The 20,091-nt window shown below is 33.9% G+C and overlaps 1 protein-coding gene across 2 annotated transcripts in view; it reads right to left on the bottom strand.

Annotated features, from left to right (window-relative positions):
* The window catches only part of kcnq1.1 (potassium voltage-gated channel, KQT-like subfamily, member 1.1), a 102,583-nt gene that overhangs the window by 71,102 nt on the left and 11,390 nt on the right, over positions 1-20,091 (bottom strand). For both annotated transcript variants that reach the window (XM_087259518.1, NM_001123242.2), the window contains exon 2: positions 10,505-10,595. In XM_087259518.1, the coding sequence (XP_087115644.1) occupies positions 10,505-10,595 (91 nt within the window). The remainder of the gene's footprint in view (positions 1-10,504; positions 10,596-20,091) is intronic.

Here is a 20,091-nt window from a genome sequence, read left to right as displayed (position 1 = left end):
CGGTTTGAGCTTCTTTCTTCTTTGGAACGCATAAGAAGATCAACTGAAGACTCAAGTTTTTAATCTCTGTCTTATTATTTGAGGATATGAACACTTGAACTTCGTCAGAGCTGATCTGAGGCTCACTTCATCAGCAAACATCTCTGTGACAACCCATCAGAACAAAAGTTTAGTTTAACTTGATGAACTGTGGCTTATTAATATCTGTTAAAATGTAGTTCTCAAAGTAACACCAAACTATATAAATAAAAACTTTTGGAAGCACTTTAGTTTAAGTAACAGTTCACACCATTTACTACAGGCTTATCCCCTGACTATTATTAAGTTATTAACTGTTTATTAGCACTTATAAAGTATGATTTTATTTACCTTTCTAATCCTACCCAATACCTAAACGCAAGTATCATTTTACTAACTATTATTAAGCAGAAAATTAGTAGTTTGTTGAGTTTATTATTAAAAACATTTTAGCTAATGGTGTGTTACTAGTACGAATTGTACATTAAAATTAAGTGTGAACAAACTATTCCAAGACAGATTTTTTAAAAAGGAAATATTTCTAAAGTTTTAGTAAAACAAAATACAATTAAATAGATTTAAAAAATTGAATTCTTAATAAATAGCTGCTAAATTGAAAATGTTGCATCATTTACATTGAACGGACATGATTTTTGATTACTAAAATAAAATTAGACCATTAGAACAGACTCCAGAAAAAAAATAATTAAAAAAATGTTAACATTTATAGAATTTTGAAGCAAAAAAAAAATACAAATGTCCAAAAGAGATGTTAGGAAATGGCATTTGCACAATATTTTTGTTTATTGCCTTAAGTTTAAGTATATTTAAATCCTCAAGTTGAACATGTCATTGCCAAATAAATTAAAAATAAAAATAAAAATAAATAAGTAAGATTAAATTAAATAAACACTAAAAACAAAAACAGATACAGTACAGATGTAGCTACATGAATTAAAAGTAAAAGTGACTACAATATTACAACTTAATTATTATTTAGCTGGTTCTCCTTTGCATCTTCTCCTTTGCATCCGTTCTATCGTACACACAACATAAGCATCTTTCCTTGTTTGGTCAACTGAAATGTAGAACACACTAAAAAGTTTTACGCCCGTCCAAACACACCACTGTAAAAACTGCTGGGTTCCACACAATCAATTTGTTTTGGGACAACATGAAGGAATTAAGTTCACTAACAAGTTTTTACAAATTTAAGTTGATTGAACATAAATTAATGAAGTCGTCCTCCAAAACGCTTAAGAGTTGTGTTTATTTCAGCTCATTTGGTAACAATTTATTTTGATGGTTCATTTGTGTATTAGTAGACTTTCAGCATAATATCTGTTGATATGCTCCTTCAACAGACATTTAACTGACTATAAGAAACTTTACAAGTACATATAACTTTACAATAAGCAACCCTAACCCCAACCAAACAGTCTACTTATAATCTGACGAGAATTAGTTGGCATGTAGATGCAATGCAACTTAAATTCAACAATTTAAAAAACAATAAAGTGACCGCTTATTTTAAGTAAGTCTTTTAAACAAACAGCAAACACAATTTTTTGAGTCCATGCTTATTAAAAATCAACTTCAGGATATTTGCATATTTGCATAAAGAGTGGAGACATTAATTTTCTTAGGCTTGAACATCACTTATAACCATTATAGTCTAAAATAGTTTACACAGTCTATCTAACCCTCTAATTACACATCTGATTAGCGTGACCCATTTTATGCGCTCCGTGCTTCTGCTTCCTCTACATGCTATTTAATTAAATCTTGTGATCACACTGACCAGCTGTCATATACGAAAGGTCTGGGTGGACGACCAGTGGGCGACAGGGGCCATGGGATCACTTTTTTGGGGTGGGGGAGTGGTGGTGTAAATGAGAGGAAACGGGACCCTAGATTCAAGGACCTCGTAGATTCACCATAGCAATCGCTTTTCCCATCCAAACAAAAAACTGAGCTCACTGTAATAGCATAAAGGGCCAGCTGACCCCTGTTCTCAATCTCACAAGATTACATTAAAAATGGAGCCACAATGAAGCACTGGATTTGGCAGAGAGTGACTTCTTCATGCTCCAGGCTTTTTATGCTCCAGCCAAAGCAAAGCACTTGAAGTGGGATGATAAATAATACCCGGAGTATTAACTAGCATTAACTCTCAGGCTCTTCAAAAGACAGCCGCAGAGCAAATACACTACTGACAGTTTCAGACTTACAGGGAATCTGTTAGGCAGTAATGATCTGTTAAAATTGCCATTTGTAATGCGTTTGTAAGAGAAATGACTTCTTGAATGAGAAGATTTAAGAATGAGGATTCATTTGCTAATATTAGTTAAAGGGATAGGATAGACACCCATGTTTACTCATCATTTACTCACCCTGAGGTGGCTCTTCTGTTGAATGCAAAAGAATTCGTTTTGAAGACTGATGGAAACCGGTAACCATTGACATCCATAATGAAAAATAAAAGATACTTTATGAGTCAGTGGTAATGGTTTCCAATGTTCTTCTTTTTTGCTCAATATGAAGATAAAATCAATCAGAATTGGAACAAGTGGAGTGCATTTTCATTTTGGGATAAACTGTGAGAAATGAGAACTTACTGTAAAGAGTTACTGGCAAAAACTTTGTCAAATTGAGGGTTGATGTAATAAAAATAGTACAAATAAATGATTTCATACTGTAATTATTTATAAAAATAATATGAATTTACATTTGGGTTTTTAGGAGATTTTAAAGATGAAAAGTACAAAAAAAACAATATATCTTAAAACATCTTCTTTTCTGCCCAATAATTGATTTAGCTCATTTTAAATAAGTAGTTTGAACAACCAGCAACAATATTTTTTGTGAGTGTACTGAGCTAAGTTAATTCATTACCTCTTCAGACTGAAGGGGTTTGAGCCGATATACATGCTCTGCTAGTTTACATCCTGTGGCACACAATAGAAAGCCACTGGCTACTGTGTTGGGGGAGGGAACCCGACTGTATGCAGAGTCTTATCAGTGCAAATGGGACGAAGGTGATTTGTCCAAACGCCACAACCACTGCAATGGGAATGAATATTTACAAAACCTCCAGGGGTTAGGAAGTCCTTTCACCCCGAACATCCCTCCACATAAATAACCAGCCTGTATTGAGTAAAGTTTAGTTTCCATTAGCTGCTCGAATCACAAATAAAAGCTCTGTTCACCAAAGGTTAAATCATTACCGCAAACTGCCAGAAAACAGTAATAAATGCTCATTTCACATTCGCGGTGGCTTCCAATAGGAAACATTTCATCATTATCAGAGGCCTTTGTCCATTTACAGTTTTATTAGCCGTTCATAGGGGGGCCTGGTTAACACAAGCCCCTCACTGACAAAGAGACAAACATCTGTGTTGCGTCCAATTAGGGACGGCCCTCTATGTGGAGCTGATAATTACAGGGAGAAAGAGTTAGCACCTCGCGGCAGGACTACTGTCCTCATAACACCTCCAGACTGAGCTTGATGACGTGTTAGCGCACTCAGCATACGGAGGAAGTTTGCCGACAGCTATGACGCTTTACAGTGAAGCATGTGGGATCGCAACCTCCCAGTGTGGGATTTGTCAAGATGTGCGGGACGGTGTCCTGTGTGACTTCCAGCACCCGTGTGTGGCGCAGCGTCCTGTGCGAATTCTACCACCTGCCGCTGTTGAGCAGGTAATGATCAACCTCTGAAGTGTGACGTGCACACCAGTCTTTATTCTCACAGAATAGGCTCAGTTAATAAGTGTCAGCAACATGTGTGGCTGAAAGTATAGTGCTAATGTGCAGTAGCTCTCCTCGCTCACGCTGAAACAATGGCATGCTAATATGGATTAACAAGGCCTATCAACACTATTAGTGGCTGACACTGGAGAAAAAGAGATGAACAATTGATCCCAGTCAATGATTAATCTGTGGTTAGTATAAGATTTGCCTGATAAGCTTGAGCTTGATTTGCATAAGCACTTACTCAAAGTAGGGGATGTAAAATCTTGATGCCGCTGCCGAACAAAAGGGTGATTGATGAGTTCTTTTCTACCGAACAGATGTTATGAAATCTGTTTTGTTAAAAATGCATTAAAATTAAATGTAATTAAATTTTTTGAGTTTAGAGATGAGAATGATTTTAATCTCTGAATGAAAATATTTTTTAATGATTTTTTTTGAGTATAAAATAAATTATTAAATGAATGAAATTCTGGAAGAGAAAACATAAAATGATACAGTTTTTTTATTATACAAATTATTCCACAGTTTTTGTATTATGTCTAAAATATTAACCTACCAATCAAGGTTTTGACCCTTTTCACCCTCATGTCAACAATGTCAATAATTCAGATAAATATCACATTCTGAAAAAAGGGTGTATTAAGGGTGTCTGACCAAAAGCAGAAAATCAGAGCATATCACACCTGTCCTCAGGTCTTTACACTAGCTCCTAATTACATTCTGGATAGATTTTAAAGTATTATTAGTTGTCTAGAAATCACTAAGGGGCCTAGGACCTCAATAATACATTACAGATATGCTCACTGAATACAAAACTAACAGGTCACTCAGATCTTTAGGATCATATAAACAAGAAATTCAGTCAAAACAGGGTGAATCCGCCTTCAACTACTGCACCCCTGCTGCTGGAATCTGCTTCCAGAAATGATCAGATGTGCTCCAACATTAGGGACATTCAAATCAAGACTGAAAACACATCTGCTTAGCTGTGCCTTTACTGAATGAGCACTGTGCTACAGCCAACAGATCTCACTAATATGTCTTTTTCATTCTTTATAACCTGTTTTAACACATTTTAAATCTTTTTTTAAACATTTTTAATTCTTTGTTTTTATTTTATTATACTTGTCTCTTTTATTCATATTTATGTAAAGCACTTTGAATTACCATCATGTTTGAAATGTGCTATATAAATAAACTTGCCTTGTCTATTTTTAAAAAACAAACATAAACAAACAAATAAAAATCAGTGGTAAAATGTGTCATGCATATTTAGAACAAGAATTATTTAAAGATATATTAAAAGGCTTTATGGAACTTAAAATGATTTATGAGTATGTATGGGATCACAGTGGAGCTTCAAACTTATAATAAGTTATCAATAAAAAATGTTTTCTACACTGGAAAAAATTGACTTTGAACCAATTTTTAAAATACTGTAATTTGTTACAGCTCATTTTTGTTTATCTCAAAGCATCATTTAACTTGAGTTCATACTTGAAAATGTTATTTAATCTTAATCAAAAATATTTATTGTGGTCAAGAAGAAAATTACATTCACACAAAGTAAAAACATTGCTTACTATAGGGACACTATATACCTCAGCAGTTCAGGGTCTAGCCGTAAATAAATGTTTACTTTGGTATCTAAAGTATAATTTTGGACAAAGTTTAAAAATACTGTAATTTGTTGCAGCTAAAGTTTTGAATTTCTCTTAAATTTGGGTTTTGAATGATGAAACCGAAAAATGTAATTTAATATTAACCAAAATATTTCTTCTGCCCAAGGAAAGATATACAAAGATAATTCCTTCAATTATTTAAGGTTCCATTTAAAATTAAAATCAATGTAAAATTGTACTTTAGACTAAACTCTAATAAATACATGTAACGATAGGCTCTGCTATTGCTAGTTATTTTATTTTCAAGATCTAAAGTAAACGATCTGCTGGTGCTTTTAGTAAGTCATGCAAGATGGTGATCAAACTACAATTAAATACATAAAACCCAAATAGCACATTAGCGGTACCTTTTTTTCATGTGGTCACATGACATCTAAACTCATGTTTTTGTAATAACCCTGATTTTCAATTTTTTTTTTGTATTTATTTATTTATTTATTTTAAAGACACGTTCTCTGACTTTTATAGAGTAAAACATACTTTTTCAACCAAACTGATATCTAGCCCCCTCAGATTTATTTTCCTTTTTTTATATTTCCTAAATAATGTTTAACAGAGCAAGATAATTTTCACAGTATGTCTGATAATATTTTTTCTTATAGAGAAAATCGTATTTGTTTTATTTCGGCTAGATTAAAAGCAGTTTTTAATAATAAAAAAAAAAAAAAAACATTTTGAATGGCAAAATTATTAACCCTTTAAGCAATATATTTTTTACTCGATTGTCTACAGAACAAACCATCATTGTACATTAACTTGCCTAATTACCCTAACCTGCCTAGTTATCCTAATTAACCTACTTAAGCATTTAAATGTAACCTAGTTAAGCACTTTAAGCTGTATAGAAGTGTCATGAAAAATATGTAGTAAAATTTTATTTACTGTCATCATTGGAAATATAGAGATCAGTTATTAGAAATGAGTTATAAAATCTATTATGTTTAGAAATGTGTTGAAAAAAAATCTGCTCTCTGTTAAACAGAAATTGGGGAAAAAAATAAACAGGGGGGCTAATAATTCTGACTTCAACTCTTTGTATATATACACACACACACACAGACATGCACACTCTTACATGTCTGTGACCTACAAACATCTAAGAGTTGTAAAGAACTTTTGATCATGGTTTGGCGAGCAGCTCAACTGTCATGAAAAGATGTAGAAAGGGGCAGGTCTGCTTTTGTTTGCCTCAACAGCTGTGAGACGCAATGTAGAGGGCCGTGCCTCATTAAAATAGGGTGTGAACCAGAGGGGGGGAAGGGATGACATGGTGCTTGGGTCTAAAGCAGGGTTTCAGCTCTTAAAACAAGGCGTCCACTTCCTGCGAAAACACCCTTCTTCCTCAAGTGACCGCAGGATCCACCCATGCTAAAAGCACGGTGTTTGATTTGCGATGGCTGCTTTTAATGCACAATAGACGACACCTGTTGTGAGCTTGGTTAAGCCAAGGGCCTCTGTAGCCGGAAAGCTAATCAGAAATGCCTGCGCTACATCAAGCCTTGGAGTCTGCAGAATTAACTTGTGATGCTAATGGCTAATGAACACAGCGCATAGGTTTAATCCCATTAGCCGGTGGTCGGACTGACCTCTGACATGCAGTCGCCATATTATAATCTCTATCCCTCTTTCTCCTTTTTCAGCCGGCCAGAGACAATTGATTCTCTTTTGTCTCTGTTCCTCGACCTGTAAACAAGCCTGCAAACAGTCATATTGTATGGGGAACAAGGACTAATCTGGACATATGGCATTGAGGCGCCGGACCTTAGACACAAAAGCCAGCTATTGTTTTTGATGATGGTATTGATTATGTTCATATTTAAGAGCCTCCGTCAGCTTCGGTGAGCAGTTTAATTACTTGCCAGGCTGTGATCTGAATATTGATCAAAACAAAGCCTCAGATGCGCTAACAAGGCCCGAAGCAATTAATGCCGAGCAGAAACACCGCTATGGATTATTGAACAAAGTAAACAGAGTGATTTAAGAGTGCCAGCTCAACCTGCCATTGTAGACAGCAGAACACCTTTATCTTGCGTGAATTGAGCTGCTCGTGTGATATAGACTTTGTGGTGTCACTTACAATGCGGAGAAGGTTATCAGGACTTTAATTCATCAAGGCGTTCAGTCTGAAAGCTTGGAGCGTGAGGAGCACTCAGATCCTATTCAATTTTTGACTTTTAAAATCTGTCGTGTGTGCAGTTTCTGCTCTTCTTTTGATTAATAATGGTTTCAAATGGCCACTTCGGAATGAAAGAGAGCACATTTTGGGCTCAAAACAGCAGAAGACAAGCACAGATAACTGTGATGTGATTTCCAATTAATGTGACATCCTTTTAGGCACTTTTAATTTGCTCATTCATTTTCAAATATGTAAAAGGCAATCTGTTTTCCCAGCGATTCATTAGCTAATGAGTAAAATGTCTGCTCCATTTGTAAAAAATTTATTTTTTCCCATCTGTGAGACAATTTTAGAGAAAAAATCTTGAAAAAATATTAAAGATAAACAAACTGAATAATTAAAAGTGAACATACATAAATAATGTGAATGTTTCTGCTTCCTACATTAACAAATGTTTAATAGGGAGCATAAGCAAAGCATTTAAAGGGCACCTATGATGAAAATCAACTTTTGTAAGCTGTTTGGAAAGAACTGTGTAGGTCTAGTGCGTCCACTGTCATATTGGGGTGATATAAAGACAACAAGTGTCTTTTTTTTTATTTTTTATTTCCTGATGTTAAAATTGAACCCAAATCCCAGTGATTTTGAGGCTCAACGCAACGTGATGAAGAAGTGCGGTTTTCCCCGCCCACTGAATTTATTGACAGGTGCTATGTCATATAACATGTATACACATTTATATGCAAATATAATTTTTTTTGCAAATACACTGGGGTTACATCTGTAACAACTCTTTGTGATCAGCCGCACCCCAATAATTAATTTTAAAGTTAAAAACATTTTAAAAGCAGAACATGTTTGTAATTAAGACAGTAAAATCACTGTAATCCTAACTGCTGAACTCACCACGGGCGCATGGTGCCAGCAAATGCACATATGTATGTATGTGTTTGTGTGTGTGTGTGTTTGTGTGTGTGTACTGGTGTGTGACTCATCATTTCAGAAAGGCTTGAATAGATTCCACCACAAATACATACAATAAGCTTACTTGGTATTTTTGAATGGTGATCTTATTTCAGCTTCATCCATGTCTGTTTCAATCACTGACGGCTGTTTATCTGACATAACACAGGAGAAGCAGACATGCATATCGGAGCGGTGGGCGAGGAGAAACAGCTCATTTGGATTTAAAGCCACAAGGCTGCAAAAAACAGCTACACTGTAGTCAGGCACAAAATGGAGAGTCTATATTATGTAATGAATAATCTAATGGGTATTTTAGGCTGAAACTTTACATACACATTCTGGAGACATGAAAGACTTATCTTAAATCTTGGAAAAGGGGTAAAATAGGTGCTCTTTAAAGCCACAACATCAGCTGTAAAATAAAAAAAATCAAAGATTAATTTTTTTCAAAGAGGTTTTGAATTGAGAGTTTCACCATATGTTAGTCATTACTAGGCAAAACAGAATCTAACACATTAATAAATATAGTTGATGTCACTGTTTCTTATTCCCTTTATTAGACTTAATGCAAAAATGACTATAAAGCAAAAATTCAAAGCCAATATATACATCAAATTAAAAGATTAAATCTATTGATTTGTTTGTAAGGTTATCTTTATTTGTTTATTTTTAAATTAAGTTTAATAAATTGTCCATTTAATTTTATTAATTATTAAATAAATAATTTCCTCAAAGAAATGTATTTATTTACCACTGTTAATAAAGTTTTGTCCATTGTGTTACATTTTGTCTATGTGGGAATTTGGAAAAGAAAATATGCATTGATATTAATGATATGACAGTTTCTTTCTCCCAACATTTTCCAACAATACTCAAGTGTTTTTTTTTTAAATTCCAAGAAACTGTATAATACAATTTATAATACAGTAAAAGAGAACAGTTCTTTATAACAGTTTTTACATTAGATAATCAGGATAAAGAGCAAAATAATAAATTAATAAATAAATTAATTAATAAATAAATAATATAATTAAAAAAAGATAGATAAAATTTCAAGTAGCATGAAAGATCTTATCATATTTACCCTAGAAAGAAGCACATTTCTTATTATCAGTTAATCTAAGTGAGTAAATTAAATGTTTTATTTCACATAAGAAGTCTATACAAATTAGAAGTAACCTCTGTTTGTGAACATAAAACTTCCCAGCAAGTATAAGAAAGTTCACAGTGGTTTCCAACGACTTGTTTTGGTTTCCAAAATAACATCCTTAAGGTCCAAATTACCACTTATATTAACCTTGGAAAAGCAATATGAACTTAAATAATTCTAAAACAATGATGATGCATTACATAAAAAAAAAAAAAAGAGAGACAAATGTCTTCACACTCATTTTTGCAAAAGGTGCAAATATTAGTAACATTACAATATTTGGACAAGAGTGCATTTCAGGGGTAAATATTGTGCAAAAGTTTTAAGTGCTCCTCTTTTATTTTATTAGGAATACAAAATGTATATGTTAATAACCATGTTTTACAAGCAAAGGTGTGTTTTTTATTCATTAATTAAAAAGTGGCATCATCAAGACTTTTACTTCAAACAGAAAATGAAAAGTGATGAACCACTGCCCTCTGCTGGACAAAACTAAGGTCAGCAAACGCTACGGAGAACAAGATAAACAATAAAAGGCTATGCTAAATATGAACATCAGTATCAATCAATATCAAATCAATATCATCTTTAAATCCTTAGTCATATCTTGTGTCAGAGGACCAGATTCTCAATGCCATATGTTCAGTATAATCAATGTTCCCCATACAATATGCCTATTTCCTAATTAAATGGTCTGGTTTACAGGTCAAGGAACAGAGACAAAAGAGAATTAATTATCCAAGGCCAGCGTGTATTACAGACCTTATAGGAAGCATATTGATTTAGTTCAGTTTAATAACATTTTGTCAGACTCACCATCCAGAATAGTGTTTTATTAGCCAGTGCTTGATACTCGTCGATGGTGGACAGCACACTGAGGATCAGGCAGGAAAGCACAATGAGGAATCTGCATAGGGAAAGAAAGATATGTCAGATTAAAATTATATATATATATATATATATATATATATATATATATATATATACAGTTGAAGTCAGAATTATTAGCCTCCCTATTAATTTTTTTTTCTTTTTTAAATATTTCCCAATTGATGTTTAACAGAGCTAGGAACATTTCACAGTATCTCTGATAATATTTTATCTTCAGGAGAAAGTCTTATTTGTTTTATTTCAGCTAGAAGGAAAGCAGTTTTTAATTTTTTAAACATCATTTTAGAGACTAAATTATTAGCACCTTTAATCACATTTTTTTCGATAGTTTACAGAACAAACCATCGTTATTTAATAACTTGCCTAATTACCCTATCCTGCCTAGTTAACCTAATTAACCTAGTTAAGCCTTTAAATGTCACTTAAGCTGTATAGAAGTGTCTTAAAAAATATCTAGTCAAATATTATTCACTGTCTTCAAGGCAAAGATAAAATAAATCAGTTATTAGATTTAGATTGGATTATAAACAGGGGGACTGATAAATCGGGGGCTAATAATTCTGACTTCAACTGTATATATATATTGCTCAGCATAAATGAGCATATCCCTCATAGATCTTTTTTTTTAATAAATATTTTCTATAGGATGGGTCACAATAATATTTTTGCTCATATATATTTGAAGAAAGAAATTATTAGCCCCCTGTTTGTTTTTCCCCCAATTTCTGGTAAACAGAAAGAAGAAAACATTTCTAAACATAATAGTTTGTTCTGTAGACTATTGAAAAAAATATAGTTTAAAGGGGCTAATAATTTTGACCTTAAAAAATAAAAACTGCTTTTATTCTAGCCAAAATAAAACAAATAAGTCTTCTCCAGAAGAAAAAAATATTATCAGACATACTGTAAAAATTTCCTTGCTCTCTTAATCATCATTTGGGAAATATTAAATAAATAAATAATAATCAAAGGGGGCTTATAATTCTGACTTCAACTGTACAATAAATTAGTCAGTAAAAAAGCCAAAACTGAAACTAATCTAATTAAGATAACAGTCCTAAAATTTGTTCACTCAAATTATTTTGTTGGAAAAATATTAAAAATAACAATTTTATAAACATTAAAATATAAAAAGAAACCTTAAAATATCAAAATTAGTTTAACTTCAATTTAAGAGTATCATTTTGCTATTCTTAAAAATGTTCGGTGACCAAACCTAATTTTATTCGATATACCTATTTAAAAATATGGTTTAATTAGACCTTTCTAAATATGTATACTTTTTTCTGCATATTGATAAATAGTTTTAAGGTGTTCTTTTTAAACTTACTATAGTAATTATTAATAATTATGTATGCATTATTACATGCCATGAAGCCTAAACTTAATCTGTAGTCTAACCCTATGTAGTAATGTAATTTATTAATGAATTTGTTACTCTTTAACAAGCACACAATCGTATTTTTATGTGTTCTATTATGCTTTTTAAGCTTTTAGCTGCCTTAAATGTGTAATGTTGTTGTTTTGGCATTTAAAAGAGAACTGCAAAGTTAAATGTGATTTAAAAGCATTTTTTGACATCGAGATGAAATGTTCAATTTTACATTGTTGAAAAAGACATTTATTTTTTATCATAATTTATTTTTATTATAATTTATTTTTATTTAAAAAAATTCTTTATGAAATGTAAAATATTTTTAATCGTGTTTATATGGTCAGTGAAACATTTTTCAGTGTTTATTAAACTCCTATGCTCATTGTCTGTTTTCTTTTAAAGTGTTTAAAGGGCAAATACTTAATTACATTTATGGGGCATATAATTCAATAAATATAATTCAATAACTCATATAAAGCATATAATTATAAATTAAATAAATATAATCATATTAATAATAATTTTGATTATTTACATTTAGAGTACATTTAGGGTCTCTGTCATGTTAATGCATGAAAAAGAACTGTTACACACATTGTTTGCTGTATAAAATGCAAAAACTTTGAAGCCCAACATCTCAAAATCATACAAAACACAGACAGAACCTTATAATTCCAAGGCGATGATGTGTTGTCAACTTTTTATCACATTCAATAGACACTGTTTTACATATCTAATGCGGATACGTTTGTGATTTCTTTCATATCTGTTCACATTCACAGACATAAAAAATATGTTTTTATTTTGTGTGTGTGTGCTTTTGTTATATCCGTGTGTATTTGACAGCTGGTACAAAAGAGAACATAATAGAGAGTGTAATACTCATCACATGTCCTTCAGAAAGGTTTTATGCAGAAGTGTCAAACTCAATTCCTGGAGGGCCGCAGCCCTGTACAGTTTAGTTCCTACCCTAATTAAACACACCTGATCAAATTAATTGAGTCCTTCAGGCCTGTTTGAAACCAACAGGTAAGTGTGTTAGAGCAGGGTTGGAACTAAACTGTGCAGGCCTGCGGCCCTCTAGGAATTGAGTTTGACATCCCTGGTTTAATGGATGGTTCTACTTACAAATGTTTACATTTTTTTCAAGAAACCCTTCATTTTTCATTGAATACACATTTTATTCTCTAATCTGAGTAAATTAGCAAGAATTTATTTATTTATTCATTTTTAATTTTTTAATTAAATTAGGGAGGTGATCTAAACATTTTTGGCCCTATATACTGCCGGCATGCTATCTCTCTCTCTCTAAGCAGGGCTACGCCCAGTCAGTACCTGGATGGCAGACAACATGAGAAAGCTAGATTGCTGCTGGAAGTGGTGTTAGTGAAGGCAGCAGGGGGCGCTCAACCTGCGGTCTGTGTTGGTCCTAATGCCCCAGTATATTGATGGCGACGTTATACTGCTCAGTAATCGCGCCTTTCGGATGAAACGTTAAACTCTCTGTGGTCGTTAAAAATCTCAAGATGTCCTTCGGAAAAAAGTAGGGGATTAACCCCGGCATCTTGGCCAAATTTGCCCACTGGCCTCTCTCCATCATGACCTCCTAACCATCCGCCTATTATGATAATTGGCTTCATCACTCTGTCTAGACTCCACCTATCAGCTAGTGTGTGGTCTGGCACAACATGGCTGCTATCGCGTCATCCAGGTGGATGCTGCACACAGGTAGTGGATGAGAAGATTCCCCCCCCCCCCCCAAAAAAAAATTATGTAAATCGCTTTGAGTGTTCAGAAAAGCACTATATAACTGTAAGGAATTTTATTGTAATTTTGACTAAAAGCTTTACAGACATTTTGGACATACTTCACACTCTAGAAAATGCTGGGTTGTATTAATCCAAATATGGACAAATCAAACATTGGGCTATTTATTATTTCAATTAAATTTTAATTAAACATTTTGAGTCCATGTTTTTCCATATTTGAACAAGATTGTGTTATGCTGTACAAAACATTACAAACATTTTTTTTCTTTTACAAAAACAAAAACTACTCAATATCAGCGGTGAAAAATGGGGGAAAACGAACATTAAATAATTCATTCATTCATTTTCCTTTGGCTTAATCCCTTTTTTATGAGGGGTTGCCACAGCGGAATGAACCACCAACTATTTCAGCATATGTTTTACACAGGGAATGCCCTTCCAGCTACAACCCAGTACTTGGAAACACCCACACACACTCCCACTAAGGCCAATTTTGTTTTTCCAGTTCACCTATAGCACATGTCTTTGGACTGTGTAGTAAACCGGGGCACCCGGAGGAAACCAACACGAACGTGAGGAGAACATGCAAACTCCACACAGAAACCGACTGACCCAGCCAGGACTCAAACCAGCGACATGCTTGCTGTGACACGACAGTGCTAACCTCTGAGCCACCGTGCCAACAACATAAAAACATGAAACAAAGTAATAAAATGTAGATACTCCAAAAAAAAGCAATTTTGTTCAAAAGTCTTTGATGATCTCCTGACATTGAACAGGATTTCTCAGGGGTGCATTAAATTCGTTGGTCCAATGCTTTGTAGACGTAAAGTGCGATGACTTCCAGTTCATTAATATTATTTATTCCCCAGCCGTTCCAGACAGAAATGTGAAGTATTTCTTAATGACGAGATGAATCTAGTGGTTCAGTGTGCACTAATAACCAGATTCTAGGATCACTTGCATACCTATAATTTTTGTTGAAATGTCAACTATATATTCCCAAAAATCACACAGATCCCAACAACTCCGAAGCATACATAATAAATTACCCCAGCATTCTTTACAGTGTACATTACATCTTTTAAAAAGGTAATAATAGTATCCAGTTGAATACTTTCTTCATTAATCAGCCTCGATATGTCAGCACACACGTACACACACACAGAGAAAGAGATAAATGGCTGTTTTTTAAAGGATGCAGCCTGATTTCTAAGCCCCTGTAACAGTACTGTAGATTAAACACATCACAGCAAGGTCATCATGTGTTCTTACACCAGCAAAGGCTTTGTCAAAACTCCTGAGGCTTCCTTTGGAGAAAAAAGGAGTGTTTGTTCACAGAAGACTATGCAAATAATCTTACAGGACAAACCCAACAAACAGCATCACCTCTCATGTGCTTTAAACCGTTGTGTTTATTTGTTTTACCACCGTAATCAAATTGCCCAATGGCACATGAAGGAGAACACAAAAAATTTCCTTTTTGAATAAATCAAGGTGCGAAAGTCAAAAGTCAAAGTTGGTTTGATCTTTTATAATTAAATGTGTTTTGATCTTATTTGAACCGCACATCACTACGCCACAACATCCAGCGCAGTATTTATTAATTTGAAAATGCTGTTTCTCTGTGTTAGCTTTTGGCAGCAAAGCTTAACCCATTACACCGCTCTATTGACTCAATAATTCATCAGTCTGACTGCATTAACAATAAAAAATGAAGCATCAAGAAGTATGAAACCCAGCTGCCAGACAAACAGTGCCCAGCTGTTGCTTGTCATCACAAATTCAATGGGAGGGGCCAGAGATGTAAGTAAACATACAAACATTACCTTGGGGGAAATGGCTGCCTGACAAATATCTATCTTATTGTGTAATCACTACAGCCGCATGACCTTGAGCAGGCCACAAGCAGCCAGCGAGTGTTACATGTCAATAAACACACCACAGGCTACTGTACAACGCGACAAATAATTGATCTGCCAATCCACAGCGGTTAGTCGGGCAATAAACACAGCAAGTGACTCACGGCAATTAAAGGTAAAAATCGACAGAAAATCATCAGAGCAATGAGAAATAATGTTTTGATGTGGATTTAGCTGAGAAAATCTAATATGGCTTTGGCACATTTTTCAAGTGATGATCAAACATTATTTTGTCTAGTCGTATGGAGTGTTGTGCTAGTTAATGAAAAATAGTAACTAGTTACATTTACTTCATCGATTACTTACACCAAAAAATAATGCATTACTGTTAAAAGTCCTTTTTGAGTTACTTTTCCAAAGAACATTGTTAATGCCTACATTAATAACCTCAGTGCTGCATGGAGAATACACCGTTGATCAGCTTCACAGTTTTAATTCATTTGCATTCTCACAACTAAAACACAAGACAGACTTAAATAAAAAGTAATTATTAAACACTCATTTACTTTAGTCAGGCCAGCAGTACAAAATAAAATAAAAAAAATCACAAGGTGATAAACCAGCTAAATAATATATTCAGAAACAAAAAAGCCAAAGCTACAGTTGCTTCAGCATCATAAAAGTTGTTGTATTTGACCCTTAAACATTCCTTCACAGCTTGAGTATGACATAGCAACAATAAAAAATTCATGAAATTTTATTAAAAAAATAATTAAAAGTAATCTGAATTATCCTTCAGAATCAATTAGATAAAACTCAGCAAAAAAACTGCTATTATAGACATAGATTTTAAACAAAACTGTTTTAGTATCAGTAATAGCAATTAAGAATAGTAACAATAGTAGTCTCTCGATCTACCTTGCGTGGATTCATTCTCTCTTGCGAGGTGTACCGTGCGAGGAGTTTACCTCACGTATTCGGTGTTTGCTTTTGCTTGACTTTTGTCCAGTCTGGCACCTCATACACGACAGTTTGAGTTTTTTTTCAGTCACTTTGGTGCATTTCTCAGATTAGAATTGAAGTTCTTAAAAGTACTTGTTTAATCTTCTCATCACTATCTACGTTGTCATCCACTTATTTTTATGCGCATTTTGGAGATGTGCATTAAAAATGGTTAATGGAAATGCAGAGATGTACATAAGCTTATAAAATGTGCATAAAAAAACATTTGCGCATAGTAGGATAACTTAGTAGGATATATATTTTTTATTTCGATAAGAAAAGAAGGAAACCCTTTTACCGAATAAATTCCAGTATGCGCATTAAATGTGATTTTGTTATAAGAGATCAGGTGGTGATAAAATTGTGTGTGGATTGACAAACCAGCAGGCTGAGCAATTTGTAAAACATCTGAAATGTTGTTTTGGCCATTCTAAAACGCCTTAACCTTTCAAGAGTTCACACTTAGCTGATGATTGATTATAGGCAAGTTTGGCATGCTGTCCCGGGAGAGAGCCCTGAGCACGAAGGTTCTTGAGCCCTGGGCTCCCTCGCGTTAGGAGAAAGAGAGGGGAGCCTTGAGCTCAGGTAGATCTCGTCAACTCCCCCTTGATAAGAGCTGATGACTAAAAATTGAATGCTATTAAAAGATATGCTGCATTATGAGATTACCTGTATTGCAAATTTAGATTTATCAATTTACTTGTTGTGCATGTTTTTGGAATGTGGGAGGAAACCGGAGGACCTGGGGAAAACCCACGCAAGCACGAGAAGAACATGCAAACTACACACAGAAACGACCACCGGCCTGTTAAAGGACTAGAACCGGTGACGTTCTTGCTGTGAGGCGACAGTGCTAGTCACTGGGCCACCGTGCTGCCCTTTGAAGGGAAAGGTGAAAAGGTAGGGGTGGAAGGGGGGATTCTTCATGCATGCTAATGCAGAACTAGCCGTGTTCAATCATAATCACGTGCTCCTCTCGAAATTAGTTTATGAATAAACTTCACTTAAATGCCACCACGGGATCCTTATGTGTCTTCTGAGGTGCACGTTTATTAAATAGAAAAAATATTCATGTAGCTTCTCCTACTGCAGCAAATTACATTTTTACTGTTGATTTTTTTTGCCAGATAATCAGGAAGTGACAATTTAGTTCTCTTTTACTCGTGGATAAACGGTGCTTTATTCGCATTTCTGTAATGTGATATTCTAAGAAAATTAGCATTTTTGGATGGAAACACAGCTATTGTGTCACTTGTGCACACCAAAAAAGCAGTTTCTTAGTCCTTTGAACAAGTTGCAAATGCTTTTGTACATCCATGCAAATGACTATATATTATAGAATAATAAATATAATATAATAAATGATTATACTAGCATAAGTCTTTACATGCAAAATGACTGAACAAGTTGTCATAATATTTTGTCATAATGTATTTGTTACAATACATTTCCATTAGACACAATTAGTACAATCTTCCTACAATTGGTACATTTTCCCCAGGTGAATATTGACTTAATAAAGGTGCATCTCAAAAGAAATTGTCTTATGTTCACATTTCTACTTTCATTTGTTTTTTTTCTTTGTGCTATGCAGTGCTGTATTTTCCTTTCTGTATCACAATGACATGATCTGTCAACAAATTGCCATAGTTTACACCAGAACATTCCTACACCATTGTATTGAAAACATAAGTAATTTGACTGTCTTATCCATACACAATGAAACAAGGACTTGTCATTCTGATAGCACTGACATGCTCATTAATGCATATTTAGTTCTGAGAGATAAACTAAGTATTTTGAGCAAGAGACAAAAGAGAATATACTTTTTTCTGAACAAGCCAGGAACCATATGGAAGATGAGGGAGCTCTCAGATGTGATCTAAAATAACTTATTTGTATTTTGAAGACAAACAAATGACTCAGGGTGTTGTAAAAGTATAAGGGTGAGCAATTAATAACATAATTTTCATTTTCAGGGTGAACTAACCCTTTAACTATCAAAACATCTAATCATTAGTTTACCATATGTGTCTTTAAATGCAAATTGCTTGATCTAGGTAAACTGTCAATCCTATTTTCATCACCTTTCTTTTAGATATTTTGTACATTTGTAATTTCAATTTTTCTCAGTCATTTTAGAGCATCTCTGAGATCAGAAATCCACATATACACAGCCTCTAGTTACTTGTGCACATCATAAAATCATTAATGTTGTTTTTTAAACAAGTTGTGTTTGCTTTCGTACATTCATGCAATGGATTATCTACATCTCTCTGTGGGTTTTATACACTAACAGCTGCTAATGCTACGTTGCTCAAATAGTGTTACACCTCAAGTCAATAACTCATCATACAAGTCATTGAATGCAAAGTGGTTGATCAAGTTATCATAAACAGTGAAGCAATTTATCGAAACATTTCTCAGTTCATGTAAATTTGCCATGTGCTCTGGAGATCTTCACTTTCACAACAGTAATGAAGAGAATATAGATCAACCATAGATAAACCAGTTGTGATGCAGATGAAAATCAGTGACCTGACAGACTGGGACATTTCAATCAATATCCCACGACCCAGATACAGTAATCTGCAAAGAAAAAATGTGAAATGGATATATGGCATAGATCCTCTAAGAAGTGCAGCCTTATGCATTTTAGTAAACTGTCATCCAAACTGTTTTTGCCATAATTTACAACATATATCGATAAACTGACTAAGCATTTTGACCACCTCGTTTGTGTACAACGACATAAGAAATTTTCATTTTGATGGCACTGATATGTTCATTTGCATTATTGCTGTTTGTACAAATACTTTTGAGAAGAGAACATACCTCATTGCAAATATTAATGATAATCCGAGAGATGCACCAAAGTAAAACTGAAAAAAAAAAAAACTTTAATAGTGCAGGTGAATATTGACATTCACTAATTAAAAAAATGCAGATCCATAAAAAATTTTTTAAATTAGCTCAAAAGTGCATCTCATGAATTGTAAAGGTTCATCTCTCTCTATTAAAAAAGCATATACTGTATAAATAGGACAAGAGTTACAAATTCTGATAATAAATGATCAACCAGGAGACAATCAGGATCCACAGTCAAGAAGATAAATACACAGAGCATTTGTAAAATTGATATAGCACATTTCCATTTATCAAAGTCACTAAACATACAGTGTCAGTTGCCGTTTCTGTGTAGAGTTTGCATGTTCTCCCGCGTTCACGTGGGTTTCCTCCGGGTGCTCTGGTTTCCCCCACAGTCCAAAGACATGCGGTGCAGGTGAATTGGGTGGGCTAAATTGTCTGTAGTGTGAATGAGTGTCTATGGATGTTATTGTGTCAGTAACTTGGTCAAGACCACCAACATATGATTTATTTTTGTCATTGTGTGAGACACTGCTCAAAATGTTGTTTTTTTTCACCATGACAGTCAGCCAAGGAAATGTTTTTTTTTCTTCTTCTTTTTTTTCTATCTAATATTTGTTAAGAAGAGACAACAGT

The sequence above is a fragment of the Danio rerio genome, chromosome 7, assembly GCF_052040795.2.
Source record: "Danio rerio strain M-AB ecotype USA chromosome 7, GRCz13ab, whole genome shotgun sequence".
In the NCBI taxonomy this organism is placed as follows: domain Eukaryota; kingdom Metazoa; phylum Chordata; class Actinopteri; order Cypriniformes; family Danionidae; genus Danio; species Danio rerio.
This window is presented reverse-complemented; position numbering and strand designations above follow the sequence as displayed.